Source organism: Mustelus asterias, chromosome 13 (assembly GCF_964213995.1).
Source record: "Mustelus asterias chromosome 13, sMusAst1.hap1.1, whole genome shotgun sequence".
Lineage (NCBI taxonomy): Eukaryota > Metazoa > Chordata > Chondrichthyes > Carcharhiniformes > Triakidae > Mustelus > Mustelus asterias.
This window is the reverse complement of record NC_135813.1, coordinates 107,838,551-107,859,739: the sequence shown is the minus strand read 5'-3', so window position 1 is coordinate 107,859,739 and position 21,189 is coordinate 107,838,551. Positions and strand designations below refer to the sequence as shown.

Here is a 21,189-nt window from a genome sequence, read left to right as displayed (position 1 = left end):
TAGACTTCTTACTGCGTTTACCTCAGTCCAACGCCGGCATCTCCACATCAGATTTAGCTGATACAGGTAAAAATAAAGCATTCTCTACTCTGACCAGTAATGTAGCTTTGCAATTTTATCACCACAAAAGGTCTTCTGCCACTTCCATTGCCCAAGCTTTCCAGCAGCCTTTATAAACAACACTGCCAGCTTTTTGCCAAATTGTCTCTACAAACTACCAGGCTGCCCAAACTCAGACAACTTGATTTTGACATACAAATGCAATGGGTACAGTGGCATAGTTGACAGTAATGAACATGCAAGAGGTCACAAATTCAAAACTCACCATTGAACTTTGTAATTATGCTCATTTGTGGGCTGGATCCAGAGTAGATATCCATAAAAGCAAACAGATGGTCACAAAATGCAATTGATTCACTAAGGTTCAGGGAAGGAAACCTGTTACTTCTATCTGATCAGGTTCATAAGTGACACCAGAGTCCAGTACGTGGTCTTTATACCTCAAGCAAGCCATTCTTCATCAACTTTTTTAACAAAACTATAGATGTGCAATAAATTCCATTTCCAAGATCAAATTTTTAAAAACAGCTCTGGGCTATATAAGCTCATATCTGAGATCGGAGACATAAAAAGCAGTGTACTAATCAACTTAGCATCTGACCTCTTGCCATAAATTTTTTATAGTTTACATTATTTAAGTATAGTCCCCTGGTGAGAATCAAAATTTTCAGGGAGGAAGCTGACACAGTGGCAATAGGGAGACATGGTGGCACAGTGGTTAGCACTGCTGCCTCACAGCACCAAGGACTCAGGTTCGAGTCAAGCCTTGAGTGACTGTGTTTGTACATTCTCCCTGTGTCTGCATGGGTTTCCTCTGGGTGCTCCGGTTTCCTCCCACAGCCCAAAGATGTGCAGGTGGATTGGCCATGCTAAATTGCCCCCTAGTATCTCATGATGTGTAGGTTAGGGGGATTAGCAGGGTAAATATTTGGGGTTATGGGGATAGTGCAGGGGGTGGGATTTGGTAAGATGCTCGGTTGGAGACATGATGGGCCAAATCATCTCCTTCTGTACTGTAGGGATTCTATGAAAAAATGTTTTACACATTATACTGAACCATTTCTGGGATGTGAACTAAGGCCATCATTACCTCTCTTCATTCTCACATCTTAGCCACTTCAGATCAACTTTCATCGCTATGTGGAAGATTCAAAGATCCAATTCGGATCAGGAAATCTTTGTGTCTTGAAACTCATCCTTACATCTCAATGAACTAAACAAAATCTCTGAAGACATTTAAAAGGAAGAATAATCATTCCACTACCGAATTTGGGTAGATCATAATCATCGAGTGGTAAATAAATCCACCAAACATAGCATTAAGAAATTATAGGTAAAAGTGAAGTCAATGGAAACTAAGGGAAAACTCACCACTAGTTGCTCGTACCTAAAACAGAAGATGACTACGAATGTTGGAAGCCTATCATTTTAGCCCAGGGCATTGCTGCAGGAGTTCCTCAGGGCAGTATCCTCAACCCAATCATCAAGGTCAGAGTGGGATGTTCACAGACAATTGTACAATGTTTAATACCATTTGCTACTCCTCAGGTGATGCAGCAGTCTGTGTCCACATACAGCTAGGCCTGGGTGAGAACTGTTGACACTGTTGACCAGAAATTTAACTGGAATTGCTGCATGAATAAATACAGGGGTTACAAGGGCAGGTCAGAGGCTGGGTATTTTGCAGCAAATAACTCACTTCATCAACTCCTCAAAGCCTTTCCACTGTCTACAGGCTCAAGACAGGAATGTGATAGTCTTACCACTTGCCTGGATTAGTGCATTTCCAACAACACACAAGAAGCTCAAGTATTCAGGTCAAAGCAGCCTGCTTGATTGACACCTCACCTTAAAACATTCACTCACATCACCACCACAGTAGGTACCATCTATAACTTTCAGCAAGCAGCCAAGACTTCTTTGCCAGCACTTGCTAAATCCTTGATTGTTACCACCTAGATGAATAGGGCATGGACTACTAACCCAGAGCCCTGGGGTAACGCTCAGGGGATCTGCGTTTGAATCCCACCACAGCAGATGGTGAAATTTGAATTCACTAAAAACCTGGAATTAAAAAGTCTAATGATGACATGAAACCATTGCCGATAGTGGTAAAAATCCATTTGGTTCACTCATGTCACTTAGAGAAGGAAATTGGCCATCCTTACCTGGTCTGGCCTACATGTGACTCCAGATCCACAGCAATGTGATTGACTCTTAATTCAAATGCAAAAAGGGATAGGCAGTAAATGCTGGTCCAGCCAACGACACACACATTCCACAAAATATTTTTTTAAATCTCAGAACTTGCTACTTAAGAGCACTGTAGATGCACCTTCACCACACATCAGTTTAAGGAGGTAACTAACCTTCATCTTCAAGAGGACAGTTAGAGATGGGCAATACATCTCAAACAAATAATGAAAAATGGTGTTACTTTCACTATAATTTAAGTTTATTTTTTAATTACAATGCTAGTGGCATGCACTCTGAAAACATTTAGTGACAATTGTTTACAAATAAGCAAAAAAAAAATTTATCAATCGAGGGATTGAGTTTACAAGTCCGGGGATAATGATGCAGCTATATAAGACCCTCGTCAGACCCCACTTGGAGTACTGTGCTCAGTTCTGGTCACCTCACTATAGGAAGGATGTGGAAAAGATTGAAAGGGTGCAGAGGAGATTTACAAGGATGTTGCCTGGATTGAGTGGCATGCCTTATGAGGATAGGCTGAGGGAGCTCGGTCTTTTCTCCTTGGAGAGACGTAGGATGAGAGGAGACCTAATAGAGGTATATAAGATGTTGAGAGGCATTGATCGGGTGGACTCTCAAGGGCTTTTTCCCAGGGTGGAAATGGCTGCTACGAGAGGACACAGGTTTAAGGTGCTGGGGGGTAGGTACAGGGGAGATATTAGGGGGAAGTTTTTCACACAGAGGGTGGTGGGCGAGTGGAATCGGCTGCCGTCAGTGGTGATGGAGGCGAACTCAATTAGGGTCTTTTAAGAGACTCCTGGATGAGTACATGGAGCTTAATAGGATGGAGAGTTATAGGTAGGTCTAGAAGGTAGGGATGTGTTCGGCACAACTTGTGGGCCGAAGGGCCTGTTTGTGCTGTAGTTTTTCTATGTTTCTATGGCCACGGAGTTGTACCTCTGACTAGCCAAGAATTTGAAAGCCAAACAACAGCACAATTTGCAGAAAGGTTTGCACTATAACTGGAAACAGACATCGACAATTAGAATATCTGGGTACAAAATTCTGACCTAATTTTCCAACAATAAATTCCATTCTTCTTTACTTGCCATCCTCTTAAATTATTCTGTCTACAAAATAGATGGAGTCAAACTGAAGCAAATCCTACCCACCTAATTTTAACTTGTTTCTGAATACAGTAATAACTGGTGCCCAATCCCCATTCAAAGATTGGTGAGATGCAATCATGACCAGCCTTTTTTTGCTGGGAACGTGAGTGCATGTTGGAGGGTAAAAAGACAACAGACTCTTCTTTCACTTTGGCATCATAGTGGCAAGTCTAATAATAAGTCACATGCACGAAGACCCAGTAATTATTAAAACACCTGGTGTACTGCAATTTGAACTGCACTTAATTCGATTTAGCAGTTACCAGGATAGAACACAGCTGCCTTTTAACCTATCACATATGCTCTTCTCTTCCTCCTGCTCCATGTCAAAAAATTCATCAAATGTCTCTACGTGAAAAAGTAGATTCCACACACCCAACCCCCCCATGTCAGTGAGAGCTGCTATGCCAAGCTCTGTTCTTTCTCTCACTCATGTTACACACATTTAGAGAACTTGGACCAGGCAATTCCATCAGGTTTGCTCTTTAGGACACTTATACATGCGGCTTCATAAATAATTTGTTGACATTTTAACATCCCTGTGCAAATTACTGTTTAACACTGTGGTAATTAATGATGCTTTTATAAGTCTCTGTATTTTCAAGTTACATCAGTTATTAACACATTTAAAAGAAATATTTATGACGTTGAGTGATCCTCGCAAAGCATTCAAATGTCATATAAAAGGTTTTAAATCATCAAATCATAGAATCCTTATAGTGCAGGTGGTGGCCATTTGGCCCATCGTGTCTGCACTGATTCTCTGACAGAGTATCTTAGCCAGGCCCTCTCCCCCGCCCTATCCCCATAACCCCCCACACATTTACCATGGCTAATCCATCTAACCAACACACCTTGGACATTAAGAGGCAATTTACCATAGCCAATCCACCTAACCTGCACATCATTGGAGTGTGGGAGGAAACCGGAGCACCCAGGAGGTAACCCACCTACACATGGGGAGAATGTGCAAACTCCACACAGTCACCTAAGGCTGGAATTGAACCCAAGTCCCTGACGCTGTGAGGCAGGAGTGCGAACCACTGTGCTGCCCCTGGAATCAAATACATTTCCTGAAACAAAGGACAATTTCCAGGTTTAGAGGAGTCATGTTCTGGACTATCTAATGTAAAAAGATGTCAACATCATTCAAAGAACATCATTCAAAGATTCAGAGGTTATTATGACCAAATGAGGACAGATGCCAGTTCTTGACCTTTCTTTCTCGCTCCCCAGTTGACTGTAAAAGCAAAATACTTCAGAAGCTGGAATCTGAAACAAAAACAGAAAATGCTGGAAAATCTCAGCAGGTCTGACAGCATCTGTGGGGAGAGAATAAAGTAAGAGTTTTAACAACACCAGGTTAAAGTCCAACAGGTTTATTTGGTAGCAAATACCATTAGCTTTCGGAGTGCTGCTCCTTCGTCAGATGGAGTGGATATCTGCTCTCAAACAGGGCACACAGACACAAAATCAAGTTACAGAATACTGATTAGAATGCGAATCTATACAGCCAACCAGGTCTTAAAGATACAGACAATGTGAGCGGAGGGAGCATTGAGCACAGGTTAAAGAGATGTGTATTGTCTCCAGACAGGACAGCCAGTGAGATTCTGCAAGTCCAGGGGGCAAGCTGTGGGGGTTACTGATAGTGCGACATGAACCCAAGATCCCGGTTTAGGCCGTCCTCATGGGTGCGGAACTTGGCTATCAGTTTCTGCTCAGCGACTCTGCGCTGTCGTGTATCGTGAAGGCCACCTTGGAGAACGCTTACCCGAAGATCAGAGGCTGAATGCCCGTGACCGCTGAAGTGCTCCCCCACAGGAAGAGAACAGTCTTGCCTGGTGACTGTCGAACACTGCTCGAAAATCACCAGGCAAGACTGTTCTCTTCCTGTGGGGGAGAACTTCAGCGGTCACGGGCATTCAGCCTCTGATCTTCAGGTAAGCGTTCTCCAAGGCGGCCTTCACGACACACAACAGCGCAGAGTCGCTGAGCAGAAACTGATAGCCAAGTTCCGCACACATGAGGACGGCCTAAACCGAGATGTTGGATTTATGTCACATTATCAGTAACCCCCACAGCCTGCCTCCTGGACTTGCAGAATCTCACTGGCTGTCCTGTCTGGAGACAATACACATCTCTTTAACCTGTGCTCAATGCTCCCTCCGCTCACATTGTCTGTATCTTTAAGACCTGGTTGGCTGTACAGATTCGCATTCTAATCAGTATTCTGTAACTTGATTGTGTGTCTCTGTGTGCCCTGTTTGAGAGCAGATATCCACTCCATCTGACGAAGGAGCAGCGCTCCGAAAGTTAATGGTATTTGCTACCAAATAAACCTGTTGGACTTTAACCTGATGTTGTTAAAACTCTTACTGTGCTTACCTCAGTCCAACGCCGGCATCTCCACATCGGGAGAGAATAAAGCCAACGTTGAGTGGGGTCATCCAGACTCGAAACATTGGCTCTATTCTCTCTCCACAGATGCTGTCAGACCTGCTGAGATTTTCCAGCATTTTCTGTTTTTGCCCCAGTTGATTGTAGCAGGTTTTTTGAAATTGTTAAGGATGAAGGTGTTATTTCAGTGTCAGTACTTAATCGTTTACATGCTGATTGCAAAGAACTCAGTCCGACAAGCTTGAGTTTAAATACAAAGGGAGGGGTTCATTTTTGATCTAAAAATCAAGCCAAGATAATAAAAGAAATTAAAAGATAAACATACCATTGCAGCACGCACAAACATGCAAATTTTATACAGTACAGATGCACATTCTCCTCGTGTCTGGTGGGTTTCCTCCGGGTGCTCCGGTTTCCTCCCACAGTCCAAAGATGTGTGGGTTAGGTTGATTGGCCAGGTTAAAAAAAAAATTGCCCCTTAGAATCCTGAGATGAGAAGGTTAGAGGGATTAGCGGGTAAATATGTAGGGATATGGGGGTAGGGCCTGGGTGGGATTGTGGTCGGTGCAGACTCGATGGGTCGAAGGGCCTCCTTCTGCACTGTAGGGTTTCTATGGTTAACGTTTGACCATGTTAAGATTCAAGGAAAAAAGGCCACAAAGAGAGTTTAGTGAGTCCTAGTGATGTTCATCACAGAGGCACACCTTTAATGGCGGGTCTTAAGACAGTATCTTTTAAACTGTAAACTGTCCTTTTCAAAAATGGATACTATGGCACCAGAGGTTCCTTTCAATTGAAATTCCCTTGTGATTGCTGCTATTGGTAAACAATGGAGGGTGATCCATGTTAATGAAAGAGCTTTGACCTCCTATTGTCAAAGCTATTAAGATGCCAAAGAAACAGAGTTTCTAGCACTTGACAGAATTCCTTAACACCCTCCTTGCATGATGAACTGTACTAGCACATCATTGTTCCCAATAGTTTCTAGAGTCAGAAAATCTAGAGGCCCATTGCCCTTATGGTTAGTAGTAGTGAGCTTAGACATTGACAGATGTGAAGTCCATTGGAAGAACTGCTGTGGAAATGTCTCCTGGCAAATTCACATTCAGAATTTTATAGATTTGGCCAATTTGTAGCCATTTTAAAGTCAGTGTCTTTGCTTGACAAAAGTCCTTTTAAAAGAAGTTCAATACATATCTGACCAGCTGATTGAAGATTATGATCCCACATACATACATCATAGCGCCATGACATGTAATGAACAGTTCACCTGCCATCATAGATTACAAGGAAGGTTTTATTAAACTGTAAAATTATAGTACCAATGGACTTTGGATTATATCCTCTCAAAAATATCTCAATTGATAAAACACTTGAACTATTGAACGGGCATCAGATCAAATCTGGTAGCATAGGTTTTGCTCCTTTCTACATGTTATGCCCATTATCACATGAGCAGAATCCAAAATGTGTTTCGGTTGTGCCCGAATAAAAATCTGGAACCACTTTCAATCTTTATGCTCTGTTAAAATGGAGTCTATGGTAGTAGTTTTAGTTCAATTCACTTAATCAGCAATGTTTATAGAACATTCTCAGCAATTAACCATGATGACATTTACTGGCTCATAACTTGATTATTTATTAAACAGACAAAATGAAACATAACTTTCTGTTCATGTACAGAATGTGAAGCTTAATGATGTGCAAACAAATAGAACTGTTTCAACTGAACTACAAAGGGTCGTGAACAAAGCCCAGTCGTCACTCAAACCAGCTTCCCACCTATTGACTCTGTCTACAGTGCTTCAGAAAAGCAGCCAGCATAATCAAGGACCCCACGCACCCCAGACATACTCTCTACCCTATTCCATCAGGAAAAAGATACAAAAGTCTGAGGATACGTAAGAACTGACTCAAGAACAGCTTCTTCCCTGCTGCTATCGGACTTTTGAATGGACCTACCTCTCATTAAGTTGATCTTTTTCTACATCCGAGCTATGACTATAACACTATATTCTGCACTCTCTCCTTCTTTATGTACAGTGTGCTTTGTCTGTATAGCATGGAAGAAACAATCCTTTTCACTGTATACTAATACATGTGACAATAATAAATCAAATCAAACTATTTTTTGCTTTCTAAATTTTTCCTCTCGAAGAATCTGACTGTTGCAGCATAGTTCCACGTTTGAATGGACCTATTTTATGTGTGTGAACCCAGAAAATGAGTTCAACAGGACAACTGATCACAGTGGGTGGCAAAACAAATTATTGCCCCAATTGCAAGTGCAGAAATGGACACTTTTCCTTTGGGTCAAATGGGTGGGAATATTGCCTGACTTTTCACTTGAAAGAACAACTGTCTCACAGCAACCCACTGCCCAATCTGAGAGCAGTTAACTCACAAAAGGTCAGGACTTTCTGGTGTATGTGGCTAAAATATATATCTTTATTCCATTTATCCACTAGGCTTGGTCTGTGTTTTCATGCGTTTTACAAAACAGCATTGTACAAGATTATATGTTGGCATTGTACAGCATTGAAATTGTACTGTTAAGGAACCTGAACAACTCTTATTTAATATGTTTCTAACTACTTTTGGAGATAAATCACATTAGTCAGGATATTCTTGGGTCGTTTTCAAAGCCCAGGTCAATATTAGGCCCTAATTAATAAGCAGGCAAATTCTGCATCTCACCTTAAAAGACTATTGCCACCAAAATTGTATCAGCATTTAACCCTTTTATGGTTAAGAGGATTTAGATTTAAAATGAGCTTAATGCTTGACACTACACCCAAACATTAATATTTCCTCAACATTCACTGTTAACCGATTATAAATTCATAGAAATAGAAGATTCATAGAAACCCTACAGTGCAGAAGGAGGCCATTCGGCCCATCGAGCCTGCACCGACCACAATCCCACCCAGGCCCTACCCCCACATATTTACCCGCTAATCCCTCTAACCTACGCATCTCAGGACTCTAAGGGGCAATTTTTAACCTGGCCAATCAACCTAACCCGCACATCTTTGGACTGTGGGAGGAAACCGGAGCACCCGGAGGAAACCCACGCAAACACGAGGAGAATGTGCAAACTCCACACAGACAGTGACCCGAGCCGGGAATCGAACCCGGGACCCTGGAGCTGTGAAGCAGCAGTGCTAACCACTGTGCTACCGTGCCGCCCTGTTCCAACCACTACCTAGACTTCTAAAAGTATAATTTTTTTTAAAAATCACTGATAGCGCCATACCCTGACAGAAAATTAAATGGCCATAGATTCAACTTCCTATTTTTAATACTTCACTGAAGCACTTAAATGCCATTCTAGATATGCGTGTATATATAGTGACAATGCATAGAAATTATGTGCTGGCAATTAAATGAATTAGCGGTACACTAATCTGGGCAAAATTAATTAACAAAGGAGATATTAAACACACTCTTCCCCAACTCGGTGCATCTGCTAATTGGAACAAGCACAGATTTATAACAACATGGTATAAAAAGGACCGTTATTTGCTCGTCAAAGGTCTTGTTTAATCCTTACTGAAAGGTAAGGTTTTGGTACCTTAAGTCTTGGGCCTTATTCCAACACTGAGACAAAGGGGCCCCCCAAACCCCAATGTGACACAGACACTGAAGAGATGCCTCACTGAACAACTAAAATCCCAATTCAAAAGCACCGATGCAGCGAGGTCGCCGCGCAAAATCAGTCGCCTCTCCCTCCCAGACTGAGTGCCGCAGGCTCAGGCGCTGCCATTTACCTGCAATTGTTTGAATTCTTTATCCAACTCCTGCCATTCAGCCTGGCACCGCAGCAGTGACATTGTCCACTCCGCTCCGCAGTACATGCGCTGCACCGGGACTGCTGGGATAGCGCCGTGACGTCAGCCGAGCCCACTGCAGCAGCAGCAGCAGCAAGCTCCCTCCCCTTCAGGCTGTCCCCTACAACCCATCCCAAACAGGGCACAGCAGGCCAGGGAGTGGGGCAAAGATAGCTCGCAGCACCACAAAGGGGCTGCGGATATTTGCTCCTGGTGTAAAAAACACACACACACATTGAAACTTCAACAGTTGGTAAAGTCTAAAGTATATTAATTAGTGTTACAGATAGGCTTACATTATCACTGCCATGAAGTTACTGTGAAAATCCCCTAGAACCCGCAAGTCGTAGGACACAGAGGAGATTATTTAAATCAAACCTTTGGCATTTATGAAGTTGTCACTTTTAAGCCTCCTTTTAAAATCCAGTGGCACAAACCAAAAGAAAAAAGTTGCTCAGTACCAGGGCAAGGGATATCTGAAGGCAGCTGGGAAGGGAAGGGGTAAATAAATCCAGCTGACTGAGACCATGTTGGCAATGAATAAAGGACATACTTAGGAACAGGGAGGAAGCCCTGCTGATGGGGTATCAGGGTTTCTGAACTGAAAAGAGCAGGATCTCAAAGATAATAATCCCTGAATTATTGTCCAAGCCATGTACAAACGAGCACAGAAACAGAAATATCAGCAAGCTAACCCATGATTATGTAATATATATGGCACAGTCATTGATCATTCAGCCCAACAGTCCATACTGGTGTTTATGGCCCACTGGAATCTCATGTAAATCTATATTCATAAGCCTCTAATCCTTTCTCCATCATATGCTTGTCTACCTTCCCCTTAAATGCATTTCTACTATTTGATTCCACCACTCCCTGTGGCGGCAAGTTCCACATTCTGACCACTCCGGGTAAAGTAGTTTCTTCCAAATACCCCACTGGATTTCTTGGTGACTATCTTATATTGATGGCCTTTGGTTACGTTCTTTCCACATAAATAGAAACATTCTTTCTGTACATTGTAAAAAGTTTCATAATTTTAAGGACCTCTATTAGGTCACCCTTCCTTCAGTCTACTTTTTCCAAGATAAAAGGGACGCAGAATTTCCTGATATATATACCCATACATTTCTGGTATTATCCTTGTGAATCTTCCTTGATTCCACTCTAATGTCTCTATATTTTTATAACATGGCAACCAGAACTGCACGTATTCATTAATGTGATCTGGCCAAGATTTGATACAGGTTTTTTTTTTAATTCTATTGAAATCCAGGCTGGAACTGACTTCCATTTGTGGGAAACACAAACTCAGCAGAGCCATTTTGCAGCAAGGGTCCTATCCCGCAGTAAGGGAGTTACAAATTTTCAGAGTAGACATAAATACTCTTGAAAAGTTGATAAGGTATGTAGATCAAGCTGAAAAGCATTTTATGTCTGCAGTCCTCTAAACATTGAAAACAAACCACATGCTAGTCTTAGTTGAAAAAAATCTATTCTAGCAGTTGCAATTGCTGTTGACATTACCCAAAGTGCTAACGCTACAGCATTACTAATGTTTGACTGCTTTCTACAACCTCATTTTCACAGTGAGGGGTTATAAGTTTGCAGTTTGATTCGAATAGGTTATTAAAGGATTAGCTGTGCGGTTATGAATACAAATGTTTTGATTTTATAAGGGTTTAAGTACTTGAGGGTACTTAATGGGCTTTCATGAATGAGACTTTTTTATAGTAAAGTCTGTAACAGATACTTAGAACTTTATTTTATATCATCTGAGTCTGACTACTGAGGTCTGCCCATGTTGGATACTGAGTTGGTTAGCATTGTGGCTATAAGGGGCCATGGGAGAGGGTGAGGGTGATGGGTTGGCATGACTTGGCACTAAGTTGGCATGAGGGCTTCAAGGGATGAGTGGGGGTATGAGCTGGCTCGAGGATGGCATAGATGCAACAAGGTGCCATGAGTATGGGTAGCCCCCATGTCATAGGTTGGCATGGATGGTATGAGAGACTATTCAAAGTTGGTGAGTGGGGACATGGATTGGCATGTATGGGCATAAGGAGTGGATGCAGGATGAAGGACTCTGAGGGGCGAGGATTAGAAGGTTCAATGTTTAAGAAAACAACTGGGAGATGTCCAATAAATAAATACTTATTATCTACATTGAACATCACAATAAAATACAACCACATCAACTTTAAACTAAAATCCTCAGTTGAACCTTCCCTATTCCACTATGACTTTCCCCAGAAACTCTGATTACTTATCAGGTTCTTGAAGGTTATCCAATTTTTTGGGGCCAACTCCAAAATTCTCCACAGCAGCCTTGTAAGTGCCCGGGACTTTTCAGCTCAAGCCTGAACGTTGCTTGTAATTCTTGCACAATGATTAAGCAGAAAATTAGAAAGACCCCTGATTTTTAATAATTCTATTCCCCTGGTCCATAGCTATTTCACAGCTCCTGGCAAATTATTTTCCTTTCCCTTCCAAGCTCACACACCAACGTAGTTGCTCCCAGCTCCAAGTACAAAAATCTTCTGACTTCTCTGAGCTGAATTGCTTGTCTCTAAGAAAAACACAGAAAAACCCCATACAAAAGGGGAGGTCCTTGCAACCTACATCAATTGCAATGTGGCATGCCTGGGGTGTTCCAAACAGAAATTTAAACTTTTGTCTTCAAAAAAATCATTTGATTCTGTGACTCACATGAGTAATGAATGTCTCTAATGGAGCTAACAGCCTTTTTTCTGGACCTTTTGGTCCAAAAAAAAGCATTTATTTACAAATGTGTTTATAGCTTCTTTGATTTTGGAACATGAATAATTTAAACCCCTTAATGAAATAACTGTAGACCTCCTTTCTCAGTTCAAACCCTGATCCTATTAACTAAATAAGGCCTGGCCTAGGCCTCGGCACCTCCCTATGCGACTGGATCCTGAACTTCCTAACTCACAGACCACAATCAGTAAGGATAGGCAACAACACCTCCTCCACGATCATCCTCAACACCGGTGCCCCACAAGGCTGTGTTCTCAGCCCCCTACTATACTCCTTATACACCCATGACTGTGTGGCCAAATTCCCCTTCGATTCGATTTTCAAGTTTGCTGACAACACCACCGTAGTGGGTCAGATCTCAAACAATGACAAGACAGAGTACAGGAATGACATAGAGAATCTGATGAACTGGTGTGGCAACAATAATCTCTCCCTCAGTCAACAAAACGAAGGAGATTGTCATTGACTTCAGGAAGCGTAAAGGAGAACATGCCCCTGTCTACATCAATGGGGACGAAGTAGAAAGGGTCGAGATCTTCAGGTTTTTAGGTGTCCAGATCACCAACAACCTGTCCTGGACCCCCATGCTGACACTATAGTTAAGAAAGCCCACCAACGCCTCTACTTTCTCAGAAGACTGAGGAAATTTGGCATGTCAGCTATGACTCTCGCCAACTTTCACAGATGCACCATAGAAAGCATTCTTTCTGGTTGTATCACAGCTTGGTATGGCTCCTGCTCTGCCCAGACCACAAAAGATCATGAATGTAGCCCAATCCATCACGCAAACCAGCTTCCCATCCATTGACTCTGTCTACACTTCCTGCTGCCTCGGCAAAGCAGCCAGCATAATTAAGGACCCTAAGCACCCCGGACATTCTCTCTTCCACCTTCTTCCTTCGGGAAAAAGGTACAAAAGTCTGAGGTCACATCCAACCGACTCAAGAACAGCTTCTTCCTTGCTGATGTCAGACTTTTGAATGGACTTACCTTGCATTAAGTTGATCTTTCTCTGCACCCTAGCTATGACTGTAACACTACATTCTGCACTCTCTTGTTTTCTTCTCTATGAATGGTATGTTTTGTCTGTATTGCGCACAAGAAACAATACTTTTCATTGTATGTTAATAAATCTGACAATAATAAATCAAATCAAATACAGGTTGCCCTTTGAACTATCATTACCAGTTTATCAACCAAGTGTTTGCATTAATGTACATTTAAAACTGAATGTCTAAAGTAAAAATTATTTTCTAAAACACATGATTAATGAATCAAGATTTTTGTAAAAGTGGCGAGAATGTGGAACTCATTACCACAAAGTTGCTGATGTAAATATTCTAGAGGTATGTAAGGGGAAGCTAGATAATATATATGAAGGAGAAGAGAATAGAGGGCTATGCCTATAGAGTTACGTGAGGAAGCACGGGAAAAGACTCAAGTAGAGCATAAATGACGCTAAATGACCTGTTTCTGTGCTGCTTATACTATGTGATTCTGTACATGCTTGCACAAAACAGGAATTTAGTTCAACAGATAACTAGAAACATAGCATTGACCTGTTGGCACTCCCACATGTCCTTTCTTTCAACAATCTGTTGAACTTATCCATAAATATTAAAAATGGTCTCTGCTTCAATCATTAATGCTTTGGTTTCACAATCCGTCGAACAAAAATGTTTCATGATGAACTGAAATCTCTTACATTTAATCTTGCATCTATACAACCTTATTCTACAAAACAGTCTGTTTTTTCATACCCTGTCACCATCCTTCAAAACTTTAAATGCCTCATCAATCACTATGTCAAGTCCTACATTTAATCTTCTGTTACTTGGAGGTATCTCAGCTCATAAGAACATAAGAACTAGGAGTAGGAGTAGGCCATCTGGCCCCTCAAGCCTGCTCCGCCAGTCAATAAAATCATGGCTGACCTTTTCGTGGACTCAGCTCCACTTACCCGCCCGCTCACCATAACCCTTAATTCCTTTACTGTTCAAATAATAAGCACTATATCCACTCTTGCTTCAACGTCTTTTTTTTGTGAGTAACTCAAAATTGCAAAATATACTCCAACTATGGCCCTATAATGTTTGTTATGGATTCACTATTGCACCTCAATTTATATATTCTATGTGCCTTGTTACAGCGGCACGGTGGCACAGTGGTTAGCACTGTGCGGCACAGTGGTTAGCACTGTGCCTCACAGTGCCAGGGACCTGGGTTCGATTCCCAGCTTGGGTTACTGGCTGTACGGAGTCTGCACGTTCTCCCTGTGTCTGCAGGGGTTTCCTCCGGGTGCTCTGGTTCCCTCCCACAGTCCGAAAGATGTGCTGGTTAGGTGCACTGACCGTGCTAAATTCTCGCTCGGTGTAACCGAACAGGTGCTGGAGTGTGGTGACTAGGGGGTTTTCACAGTAACTTAATTGCAGTGTTAATGTAAGTCCACTTGAGGCACTTCACAGAACTCAATAGCTAGCTATTTTATGGTCTTTTCAACTTGAAGTATTACTTTTAAAATGTTCTGCACCTGTGCCCCAAACCCCATTGCTGTTTCAATTTATCCAGCTGTCCTAATCAAGTTAGAAGCAATACCCTCATTTCTAACATATTTACTTATATTGAATTCCATATGCCATTCTTGAACCATTCCACCATAAATCAACAACTCCTTGCAGAAATACTTACTATACTTTCTAATTTAACACCCGCTCTAGTCTTACACCCAAATTGTTTATGTATGTGTTGAAGAGAAGCACTCCAGTACAAAATCCTTCAGAAAATGAAACTCTTAAACCCAAGTAACCTTTTCCACAATAATTAGACGCTTTCCTGCACTGCTGTGCAGTTCCACCATCTCTTAATACAAATAAGTATTTTATTTTTATATACTTTTAAAATGCTTATTGCTTCCTTTTTTAATTTATCTGCCAGTCTTTTTCATATTCCTAAGTTGCTGAGGAAAGGATTGGTGGACATTGAAGAGGCTCTGGCCACAATCTCCTCATCTTTCTTTGATGAAGGAGTAAAAAATGTAAATGTCGCCAAAGTCCGAGAGGACCAAAAGCTGCTCTCCCCTTTGAGAGAAAGCTGATGATGGTGGTGATTTAACTGAGGGTCACCACATCTCAGGCAAGGGGCAAGGTTGAGAAAGTGGGGCATTCCATAACCTAGTACGGGAACTGAATCCATGCCGTAAGTCTCACTCCTTATCACAAAGAACAAAGAACAGTACAGCACAGGAAACAGGCCCTTCGGCCCTCCAAGCCTGTGCCGCTCATTGGTCCAACTAGACCATTCGTTTGTATCCCTCCATTCCCAGACTGCTCATGTGTCTGCTCATCATGAACCAGCCGTCCAGATAACTGAGCTAACCAACCCCTATATGGGTCACTGTCTGTGTGGAGTTTGCACATTCTCCTCGTGTCTGCATGGGTTTCCTCCGGGTGCTCCGGTTTCCTCCCACAGTCCAAAGATGTGCAGGTTAGGTTGATTGGCCAGGTTAAAAAATTGCCCCTTAAGAGTTCTGGGATGTGTAGGTTAGAGGGATTAGCGGGTAAAATATGTGGGGGTAGGGCCTGGGTGGGATTGTGGTCGGTGCAGACTCGATGGGCCGAATGGCCTCCTTCTGCACTGTAGGGTTTCTATGATTTCTATGATTTCTATGGGGGTGGTGTTAGAGGATTGGAGGATTGTAAAAGGTACGCCTCTGGTTAAGAGAGAGAGAAATAAATCCAGCACTACAGATTAGACAGCTTAATAACAGTACTGGGGAAATGTTTAAAAAAAAAATTCAGGACAACATTAACTGGCACTTGGAAAAATATGGATTAATAAACAAAAGTCATCACAGATTTGTTAAAGACACATTGTATTTGACTAACTTAATTGGGGTTTTTGATTAAGTACTGGAGAGAATCGATAAGGATACTGCAGTTGTATATCATAGAAATCATAGAAACCCTACAGTGCTGAAGGAGGCCATTCGGCCCATCGAGTCTGCACCGACCACAATCCCACCCAGGCCCTACCCCCACATATTTTACCTGCTAATCCCTCTAACCAATGCATCTCAGGACTCTACGGGGCAATTTTTAACCTGGCCAATCAACCTAACCCGCACATCTTTGGACTGTGGGAGGAAACCGGAGCACCCGGAGGAAACCCACGCAGACACGAGGAGAATGTGCAAACTCCACACAGACAGTGACCCGAGCCGGGAATCGAACCCGGGACCCTGGAGCTGTGAAGCAGCAGTGCTAACCACTGTGCTACCGTGCCGCCAACTCTAATAAGAAATATTGACCATGTACAAAAGAAACTATGCAGTGATCACTCATTGAGAGAGGATGTCTAAGTAGCATCTCAGAGAGCAGTTTTCGTTATATGTTTGTCTTGCTTAACTTTTGTAAATAATCAGCAGGTAAATAGATGTTGTTTTGAACAAAGACCATTGCCTCCTGCAAGATAGAATCATAGAATCCCTACAGTGCAGAAGGAGGCCATTTGGCCCATCGAGCCTTCACCAACAACAATCCCACCAAGGCCCTATCCCCATAACCCCATGTATTTACCCCACTAATCCCCCTAAATTGGCAATTTAGCATGGCCAATCCACCTAATCTGCACATTTTTGGACTGTGGGAGGAAACTGGAGCACCCGGAGAAAACCCACACAGACATGGGGAAAATGTGCAAATGCCACAAAGCCAGACACCCAAGGCCGGAATCACACCCAGGTCCCTGACGCTGTGAGGCAGCAGTGCCAACCACTGTGCCACCCAGATCTCTTCTAAAATAAAAGCTAATGAATTCCAATACAACTGATACAAAGACTTTCAAAAGTGTCTGATAATGTAAATAGGCAGATACATAAGTTTGATATGGAGAAGTTTGAAGTGACTCATTTTGGTAGGATGAGTGAAGAGAGACAATGTAAACTAAATGTTATGTGGAGAGACTAAAGGAACTTGGATTTAATAATGCTTGGAGCAGAGACAGTTAAGGGTAGATTAGTTAGATGTGTTCAAAATTATGACAGTTATTGATAGGAGTAAAATAGGAGAAACTGGTTCCAATGGACAGTCAGTAACGAGTATCAGATATTCAAGGTAATTGGCAAAAGAACCAGAGGTGACATGAGGAAAATACATTTTTATGCAGGACTTACATAGAGTTGTTGTGGTCTGGAAAGTACTTCCAGAAAGGGTGGTGGAAACAGATTCAACAATAACTTCCTAAATGGAATTGGATAAATACTTGCAGGAAAACCAGGGGATTGAGTAAAATGTTATAGCTCTTTCAAAGAGCTGGGGCAGTCACAATGAACCAAATGGTCTTCTACTGTGATTCTATATTCTCTAAGCCTTCTAATTTCCCTTTTCACTTTCCAACTATCATATCCAAATTGCTTGTGATTGTCTTTAATGTTGACAGCCCTAATTTTATCATATGATTCTCTTTTAATGTTAATTTTAATCTACTTATCTTTCACTTATAGTCCTGATGCATCCATCCTCTTTTGCTTTATATGAATATTAATTTTGTATGTTAATAATCACATTTGAAGATTTCCCACCAATCTTTTGACCTATTTACTAACTGTTCTCCCTAATTTGGGCCAGATCCCTTCTTAGTCTCACTGAGCTTTGTTTTCTTCTAATCCTTATTTTTGAATCATCATTATCATTATCCTTTTCTATTCTTGCAGTGAACCAAATTATTTTGTAGTCATTATTTTCAAATTATTTTCCTAATCTTGGTTAATTTCTTGACTTTATTTCCCCTCGATACATCTCTATTGTTCGGTGGCCTGTAATGCATGTCCAGAAGTGAACCATTTAGAATCATAGAATCCCTACAGTACAGAAGGAGGCCATTTGGCCCATTGAGTCTGCACCAATTTGCATCTTACCCAGGCCCTATCCCCCCATAACTCCACATATTTACCCCATTAATTCTCCTAACCTACACATTTAAGTTCTTGCACTGTCGTTACAAACACTGCCATCCTACCCATGTGTTTTTCTTCATGTCTCTCATCAAAATGTTATCAGGATTTTACTGGTAATAAATTTCTAATCCTGTTGAAACCTAAGCCACATCTCCACTATCGCTACTCTCACATTCCATATTATTAATACCTCTGCAATTTTGTTTTGAGTGCTTTGTCTATTCACTTACATCGTACCCAATTCAGACATCAATTATTTGGTAATGTGATCAGCAATGACTAAAAATCACTATTCATTCAGCTGAAAATAACTTATTTATGATTCCCACTGTTGAGTTACCTGGTCTCATTTGACTAGTTGGTACACATTCCACATGGAACTTTCAAACCTGATCATATAGCACTATTCTTTCACCACACTCAAGTATGTGATTTAATATACTCAGATATTGGTGTAAACAGTTTTCCCTTTTGGAAGTACAACTTAACTTGGTGAAGGAGGGGTGGGGGGAAATTATCTGGAGATGACGATTTCACATTTATCAGAGCCACCAAGATCAAGAAGTACATTTCAATAAGATCAATGTGGGAATGAAGTGTAAAATGTTACACAGTCCCCGTCCGCAAAAAAAGGTTCAGCTTCTTGTGTGAAGATTACTGTTCATAAACCTTTGCGTGCTGTCTTGTGAAATTTTTCAACTCTCCAGAGCTTTAAATGTAAAATTTTGGCGTTTTTATTTTTTTTAAAATCAGTTTTGTGATACTTACGCGTTTATGAGTGAAAAAAGTGAGTATCCAACAATTCACATTAAATGATAATAGAGATCTATCTTCCAGGCCTGGAGTGAGAACCGCTTCCTTCCTTTCATGGTACTTCCTCCAGGCGGGATGATGGTGTGACGCATACCATCAAACAACTTTTTGGGTTAAAAAAAAATATTCTTTTCAATAAAATAACTTTGGTCTGATACTATTTCCCCCCCTTCCCCTCGCCCGTTTTAGTTTTAAATAAAGACAGTCACAAGGCCCCGAGCGCAAGGCCCGTCTCCGTTGCTATAGTAACGGGCCGTACGCTATAACACAAGGAGCGTCAATGAGTGCGGGGATTGTTGTTAAACATCCTGTTGCACCGGTGTCTCCACCTTGCTTCACTTGCTGACATGTTTTGCTGCCGAATTTCGGTCTGTTCTTCTGGTGCCCGCTTGCCAAGGTTCCTCGAGTGAAAGCGGGGCGCCATCTTCAACAAGCCCGCCTTGTGAAGGACCTGTAGAAGAGAGTCAGCCTCAGCCTTCCCTCCCATCCCTCTGTGCCGGCACCGTGCACCCCGACTCGCCTCCCTCTACAATAAGCAAAACCTTCCGTCGGTATTCACAAAATGCCATTTCTGAGGCCGTGGAAGCCCAAAGAAAATCGGTGGCACGAGTGGGATCGAAACGCGCAGAAAAACGGTTTAAAAAGCACCGTCTACTCATTAAGTGGGGACGAGTATACAGGAGAGTGGCGGGACAATAAAAAACATGGTAAGGACGATGCCCTGCTCCCGCCCCCCAACACACACACTCTTACAAAATACAACATAAAACAATAAAGTGCAAGGCATTCGCGGAGATCTGCTTTAAAAGGGAACTGCTTATGTGACTGTACTGCTCGTACATAGGCAAGGAAAACAGAGCAAGCCAGGAGGAAAAGTTCCAAGAGATGTAATTAACCGAAATGAAGTGGTTGATTTTTGAATTTGAAAGGTGGAGAGGTTAAGGAATGCAGTTCTAAACGGTGAGACTTGGATATATAGTTGAACATCCTTCATTGGTGAGGTGAATTAATGATGTGGAGATGCTTGTGTGGCTTTTGCTACCAAATAAACCTGTTGGACTTTAACCTGGTGTTGTTAAACTTCTTACGAGGTGAATTAAGCCAGCTGTGGATGCACGAAAAGTTTGGAGCGCATCACGGTATTTAAAACTGGAAGAAATAGCAGGAATAGAGTAGACGAGAACTAAGACTTGGACGTACTTTGGGGAATAGGAAGCTAATGCGGGGAAGAGGCAACCAAGCAGGGCTAAAGTGTGGGACGAAATCTGTACAAGTTATGGAAAATGGAACACCAGCAAGGAGAGCACTAGATAGTTGAGTCAAGAAAAAAAGCTATGCATAAGGATTTTGATAAGGATAATAAGTTTAAGGTAAGGCGAGGTAGTCAGTGCTCTTTGTGTTAGATCGGATGTAGGGTTTGAAGCTCAGCTAAGAGTTGAATAGGGCCCCCAATTTGACTAAGACTGTCTCCTTCCATCCCCATAATGTCGCCAGTTAATGCCCCTAAGCATTCGCAACATGCGTTTGTAACCTTAATACTGTTCTGGCTGGCCCTCGTCTTCAACCCTCTATAAACTTAAGTTTACACAAATCTCTGCCGCCCATATTGTAAGTCGCAACATATGTTCACTCGTCACCCAATGTTCGTTGAGCAACATCGGCTCTGAATCTATCAATGCCATGGATTTAAACCTCTCATCCTTGTGTTCCAACCTTTTCGTTGCTTTCCTGGTTCAGTAATCTCCTGCACCTCTACAATCTTCAGCGAACTCTACAATGCTACAATTGAGAGTTCTTGTGCATCCCCAACTTAATTCATTGATCAGCACACACTAAGCTTTGGAATTTCCCCTCCATCTCTTTTTTAAGACACTCATTAAAACCTACCCCTTTGACCAAGCTTTTGGTCATCTCATGTCTCCTTTTTTGGCTTGGTGCCAATTTTTGTCAGATTCCACTCCTTGCCATGTTTTGCTGTGTGAAAGTT

The 21,189-nt window shown here is 41.9% G+C and overlaps 2 protein-coding genes across 5 annotated transcripts in view; one reads left to right on the top strand and one right to left on the bottom strand.

Moving 5' to 3' along the window:
* tmem120b (transmembrane protein 120B) overlaps window positions 1–21,189 on the bottom strand; it is a 102,725-nt gene that overhangs the window by 69,065 nt on the left and 12,471 nt on the right. For 3 of the 4 annotated variants that reach the window (XR_013499411.1, XM_078227501.1, XM_078227502.1), the window contains exon 1: window positions 9,596–9,687. The exons of the other annotated variant lie outside the window; for it this stretch is intronic. Coding sequence is in view for 2 of the 3 variants with exons in the window: in XM_078227501.1 (XP_078083627.1) it covers window positions 9,596–9,682 (87 nt within the window). In the remaining variant the exon portion in view is untranslated. Of the gene's footprint in view, window positions 1–9,595; window positions 9,688–21,189 lie in introns of those variants that run through there. 4 annotated transcript variants of the gene reach the window in all.
* The window catches only part of morn3 (MORN repeat containing 3), a 48,497-nt gene continuing 46,736 nt past the window's right edge, over window positions 19,429–21,189 (top strand). Inside the window, exon 1 of the mRNA XM_078227505.1 lies at window positions 19,429–19,909. Coding sequence (XP_078083631.1) covers window positions 19,765–19,909 — 145 coding nt within the window. The 5' untranslated portion in view covers window positions 19,429–19,764. The remainder of the gene's footprint in view (window positions 19,910–21,189) is intronic.